The sequence below is a fragment of the Colossoma macropomum genome, unplaced genomic scaffold (genome assembly GCF_904425465.1).
Source record: "Colossoma macropomum unplaced genomic scaffold, Colossoma_macropomum, whole genome shotgun sequence".
Classification (NCBI taxonomy): Eukaryota; Metazoa; Chordata; class Actinopteri; order Characiformes; family Serrasalmidae; genus Colossoma; species Colossoma macropomum.
In genome coordinates this window covers 34,324,453-34,330,970 of record NW_023494807.1, presented here as the reverse complement: position 1 = coordinate 34,330,970, position 6,518 = coordinate 34,324,453, and the positions used below count along the sequence as shown (strand labels likewise).

At 39.8% G+C, this 6,518-nt stretch overlaps 1 protein-coding gene across 1 annotated transcript in view; it reads left to right on the top strand.

Moving 5' to 3' along the window:
• The window catches only part of abcd3b (ATP-binding cassette, sub-family D (ALD), member 3b), a 24,081-nt gene extending 20,025 nt beyond the window's left edge, over positions 1-4,056 (top strand). The window contains exons 21-23 of the mRNA XM_036556263.1: positions 696-800; positions 1,527-1,583; positions 2,750-4,056. Coding sequence (XP_036412156.1) covers positions 696-800; positions 1,527-1,583; positions 2,750-2,827 — 240 coding nt within the window. The 3' untranslated portion in view covers positions 2,828-4,056. The remainder of the gene's footprint in view (positions 1-695; positions 801-1,526; positions 1,584-2,749) is intronic.
• Positions 4,057-6,518: the final 2,462 nt, after the last annotated feature.

The following is a 6,518-nucleotide window of genomic DNA, read 5'->3' as shown; positions in this document are numbered from 1 at the left end:
CACTAACAGCACTGACGCCTCAGAGAAGACATCAAATGAGGAGCCTGGAGATTCCAGGGTCCGTATTTCCGCTTCCCTGAAGGCCAGCAGTGCGGTCCAGGGCTCGATGGAAACATTTCTCCACCGAACTACAGAGCTTCAAAGATCAGATACTGAATCTCATTAGCTCCAGTTTCCCAAAGATGTCTGTAAAAAAGTCCAGTGTGGTTGGAGAGGGAGCATAACAGCCTGTAATCCTGTACAGTTTGAAGTCAGTTAGTGGTGCTCTAAATACCTCTGGCTCTCCAGAACTCTCCCGTGGTCGAGCGTCTCGGCAAGGCCGTCTAGGGTGCGCCTAAGTCGGACACAAATCTGCAAGATTCCAGGGTCTGTATTTCTGGTTCCCTGAAGGCTAGCAAGCATAATCCAGTTGGAAAGGGCATTTCATGCTCTACTGACCTGTGGAGTTTGGCTTCACTGATTTTTGAGGTTGGATTTTTAAAGTCATCAGCGATTGGTAAACATTGATGTAAAAATCTGAAGTCGTGTAATATATGACTATATACTGGCAGTGAAAAGTTTGGGAACATCTCGTTTTTAGAGTGTCTTTAATAAAAATGCTGCAGGGAATTAATCTGTGAATGAGATCTGACAGGCAGAGCACCAGTTTATTTACTTACTTTGTATGTGACTCAGTGTTGATGTTTTTGGTCCAGATGGCTCGTCTGTTCTACCATAAGCCTCAGTTTGCGATCCTGGACGAGTGCACCAGTGCGGTCAGCGTGGATGTGGAGGATTACATCTACAGCCACTGCAGGAAGGTAAGAAACACAGTGGTCAGCAGCAGAGGGGATATTACATACTGTATTTTAATTAAAAACCCAATAGTGGCCTCTTCTACACTCTGAACAATACGATAGGTTTCCACAATCAAATGTCTTGAGTCAGACGAATGGTTGTTTATTTGTATTTATTCTAATGTTGGTGGGATTTTTTGCACAAATAAACTCCTGCTGGTCCAATAATGCAACGGTTCAGATGTCTTTACAGTGGTGGTGATAGGAACCAGGGGTCGCCATGACTACAACACAAATATAGACATTTTATTTACTATCCAGAACCACCAGTGAACCTACATGAGTCTTCTGAGTTTATATGGAATGTTGATGATGAAAATAGTGGAAAATCTGAAATAATAAGTTTTCTTTGGGGACTATTTTGCCTCACAGCGCCCTGCATGTATCCCTCCACCATGAATGGAGTTTAAGTTCTCTAAACTATCATAAAACAGTGTCTCAGTCATCAGGCAGTGAATTCATAACCATTTCATGTAGGAACTTTCTGTGAGGGAGCTTTTAGAGGTGGACGTCTGGTTCCTATCACCACCACTGTGAACAGTTCTGACTCGGTAAGTTTATCTAGAACAGAGCGTTTCACACCAAACCACTCTGAACCACTCAGTTTACATCTTAACCACTTAATTATGCAGGAATTTTTAAAAATCAGTGGAGTTCCCCTTTAATCTGCTGTGTGTGTGTGTGTTTCAGGTTGGAATCACTCTGTTCACCGTCTCACACAGAAAGTCTCTGTGGAAACACCACGAGGTGAACACAAACACAGACACAGCACTGAGGGGTTATGAGGACTTTAGGGAGTCTGTAGATGCTGAGTGTTCACTTCATTATCTACACTAATGGGCCACTTTATCAGAAACACCTACAACACAGGTGCACTCTTTACAGACTGTAGTTCCTCTGTTAGTGCACAGTTTATCAGCCCCCCTGTACACCATCCATCAGCGTTCAATTTGTATAGCACCTTACTCAAACCCAAGGACGCTTTACAAAGAGATCAGAAAATAACAAAATACATAATAAATAACACAACACACACACAGACACACACACACACACACACACACACACACACACACACTTCTACATTTCCAGCAACTAGCAAGGGGGGATTACAGTGACCACAGTATAGAGTCACTTAGCTACCCTGGAAAGAGTCTTTAGCCACGGGGAAAGCCTTACACCACAAATATGGTGAGTCACACAGGCAGCCGGCCCGGAAAGCCTCAAAGGCCGAAAACGTCCTTAGCCATGAAGGGGGAGCATTTTCCCGAAGCCAAACACCACCAGTCCAGGCAGCCTCATAGCTGCAGAGCAGCGACACCCAGGTGGCCGGCCCTGGCAGCCACGTAGCTGCGATGTAGTGTCGCTTAGGCAGCCGGCCCGAGAGGCCTCGTATCCACAGCATAGCGAGGAAGATCGCTCTCGGCTGCTGTCTCAGTGGATATGATGTTAAACTGCTCAGCAGGGAAACATCAAAACATACAAACAAACAAACAATACAAAACAAAACAAACGGAAAACCGATATAAAGCAGCAGCCATGTTACAGCAGCCATGCTGCGCCAGCGTACTTACGAACACGAACACGCGCGCTAATTATCTGTCTCGTGCTGCTGTCAGGCCAGTTTTAGCAAATATCACAGTTATTTTTATACAGGTTACCTACTGCAGCTTTAAGTAGTCCGTCTTATCAGCATCTGAGAGCCAATAAGCACGTTCCAAAATCTAGACCGCGGAGTCTGACGTGCATCCATACGCATTTCATTAACATCAGCACTTCTTAATTAGTCTGTAACTTGCTGAGGTCAGTAAATATTAAATAGTTCTGAATGAGACACTCAGATTTTCCTGGTTATGATGGTCATGATGTCGTGTTTTGGGTGAATTTAAAGCAGAATTGTGTTTTCTGTTCAGTACTACTTACACATGGACGGCAGAGGAAACTACCAGTTCAAACAGATCACCAAGGAGACGGTGGAGTTCGGCTCGTGAGGAGGAGATTCGGAAGAGGACGAGAGTGAACAGCTCTGTACGGCAGTGAGGACCGGACGATTTCAGAATGGACCATCATAAATATCAATATAGCAGTTTTCGGAGGGAGGAGTATCGCCAGGATGGTTATAATTGAAGTGTTTCATTCTAAAATGCGTTACAGACCACTAACGTTTTATTTTTATCATAGAAGTTGTTGGGAGCTTTACACATACGAGACATATCAGCACTGTATTATCATTATTATCGCCTTTATCAGAGAGATAAGGTGATGAAGGTCTCCACAGTGAGGGTCAGGAGTTTATTAGGCGTGAGACGTAATCATATTTATTACCAGGCAGCGTCGTTATCAGACTGTCTTGAAGGAATTAAAGACAAACAGTCCAAAACTCATAAACTCATAAACCAGGATGTGGCATAAGGAGTCATAAAGGTTATGTAACAGTGAGCGTGTTTACATGAACTCAATAATCCGATCATTGTCTGATTTCTGCAGTTATCTGATTAATAAGCGGCCGTGTACACAGCACACTCTGATTTCTTAGATCAGATTGAGGTCAATAAATCTGATAAAGAGTCTGATCTGAGTCAGTAATGGGGTTTTCAGAGTAAACTCTCACTCTGATTTCTTTCGTTTCTCTCAGTCTGAGCGTGTGTGAAAACAGATTGTCGTCCCGGAAACAGCGAGCAGCGTTTAACACAGCACTTTTGGAGCGATGCTGAAACCAAACACACGCTCGACCAAATGAAGGGTTTAAATATTCTTCATCTTCTAGATGATTTATGATCATATTTTCAGCTAAAGTGACTCAATGTTTAAAAAAGTCGCTCATGAAGTTTGAGTTTAACGTTACGTTTACGTTGCGTCGTCTCCTGTGAGTTTATTGGCTGGGTGTAAAGCAGAAATCTGATTACTGTCTGACTCATGTAGACCTGGAGTATCCCCATTATCTGATTACTCAAGCGTGTAAAGTAGGCCTGGGCGATGAGGCGATGTAATCAGATATTGTCGATGATAGAAAAGCAACCCGATAATCACCGTTTTGGTAAAAGAACAAGAAGAGAATTAGAGACGAATAATTTAAGCAGTTAAACAGGTTAAGAATATGTTGGGAAGCTGGAGTTCACGATAAGAAGCTCAGGTTCACACAGTAATCATTTTGAGAGAGAGAGAGAGAGTAGAGTGATAGATTGAGAGAGAGACAGAGTGATAGAGAGAGAGAGACGGGTCAATCAAATACAATCAAATAAAATTTACAAATTTATTCACTTTTACTCACTGAGTCATAATGAGGCCTTTAAAGCTGCGATAGAGTCAAACTCCTCACTGTGTCTGGTTTACTGAGTAAAGTGTGCAATATTTTCTGTACAGATTAAGTGCTGAATTATGAAAATGCAGCTGTTACAACGGAAAACTCCTTGCTTTTAATGTTGGAAGTGCGGCAGGTGCTGCTTTGGAAATCACCTGCAGTCTGTGGTTTCTCCAGCAGGGGGTGTTAGCACGCAAGTCACTGAACCCACACCAGAAGGAGCCCATGAACGTGCATGTTTACAATAACTTTATTAAAATGACAGATGAAGTCGTTCTCAAACGATGTTGGTCTGCTCAGTATCATATCATTTAAAATGTGAGTTTTATTAAATATTTTCATTAAAACAGTTAATATTAAAAAAGCATATTGACTAAAATAGAACAGAAATAGGTCAAAGCTGCAGCAGGCCATGTTTTTGTTTTGGGGTGATATTATTGATAATCACGTTTTTTGTACTAGAAAATATTATGTGATTTTTAGATACCAGGCCCAGTGTAAACACACTGAACCAGTTACTGACAAAATCGGATTTTTGAAAATTTCTGCAGTTCAGATTATTTAGTGAATGTAAACACACTCGGTATCAACGCTCAGAACTGCAGAGTGGAACCTAAACAAGGCTTTGCTCAGAACCTAACAGAACCATGTAAATACACTGAGAACATGGCAGCTAATTAGGTACGGCTGAGAACACTGATCTAATACTCCCTCTGTAGGCGAGGAGGGGGACCTGCAACAGCAGACGTAGCAAATAAAACTGTTTGACACATCAGCTGTGATTGTTTTCAGAAACTCTGTTACAGATCAATTATACAGCGTTTTGGAATGAAACTGTTCAAAAGGTCTGATTATCAGTGCTTTTTTATTAAATCTGATAATCGCCACCTTCCTGCGACAAACCTCCTTCTATAAGCAGATACAGATACATTTTCTCTGTCCTGGAGGAAATTCTCAGATTAATCTCTCTCAGGGAGAGAACGTACAGTAGAACGTACAGTAGAACGTACAGTAGAACGTACAGTAGAACGTACAGTACTGTAAACCAGATGAAGTTACAGTCAATGTCTTTTATTACTCAAACATTTTGGAAGTGATTTGAATCGAGCTTGAGTCTCCTCTGGAGGATGAAGTGGGATATTTATGTTTCTGCGCTGTTTTGTCTGTAAAGCTTTCTCAGTCTTTATTTATCTGCACTGAGCTGGATTCTGTCTGAGGGGTCAATATGAAGTGTGTTGGTCAAAGTGCTGAAACCTGAACTGGATCTTTATATTAAATAATAATATATTATTAAAGACGTGCTGTTTTCATTTTGTCTGTGTCGGTTTTGACGAAGGAAAAATCTGCTCATTTTAATTTCATCTTTATGATTAATATTGTAATTAACAGCATTTAAACGTTTTCTAAGTGAGTATATTTAGTTTAACATGTTGGAAAAAACAGATGCATAAAAGGCTGCATTTTGTTTTATGTTTTTGGTTTAGTCCTGATTTTAAACCTGATTTTGGTCGTGATTTTTTCTGAATTTTAACTTAATCTTTTCTTCATCTTCCCTGAAACACAAATAATTAATGACTAATTTTGCAGTTAAAAGCTTTCTTACATGTTTTCTAAGTAAACATAAGTTACACATCCTCTACAGAGACACACTTACATGTGACATTTTAATGCAGGATTTCTGTTTATTTGTTGAGTTGGATAAATTGGAAAAAAATAAAATGTAAAATGTGCCATAACTTTTGCACAGGCCACGTTTTATGTTTTATTTTTTTACCATATGTTAAATTCAGCAAATAAGCAGTAGTCGTGTATTAAAGTGCGCAGTAGTGAGTCTGTAGAGGATGTGTAACTTATTAACACAGAAAATCAACATGTAATTTGACCAATTTTTAATCAGTCACAGAAATAATATAAATAGAAACAAAATTTTAATTTATTAAATTTTTCCAGTCATTTAAATTCTAATTTTACTCCTAAGTTTCCACAATGTAATTTAGTCTTAATTTTAGTCCTGATTTTATTCTGCATTTTTTTTTTCCACTCAAGATCTTCTGATGAGCTTTTCTCAAATTTCCCTTTTTGTAACCCCACATTAGTTTAAACCTGATCTACAACCTAAAACCCAAACCTAGTTATCATTTTAACTCACTTTAGTTCTGATTTTTCTACTGTAGATGTCAAACCTAATTTCGTTCCTTTTTCCCAGTAGATTTTAGTCTTAATTTGAGTTTGTTCATACTAGATCTTTCATTACTGATCAGACTGTGCAGTAGGTGGCGCTGTTTAACTTTTCGCCAAAAACATTTCCTCTGTCAGGTTTGAAGCGTAAACTCGTCTGTGTTTATATTCGTTTAATTCACTTTATTTATTCTGAAACATCA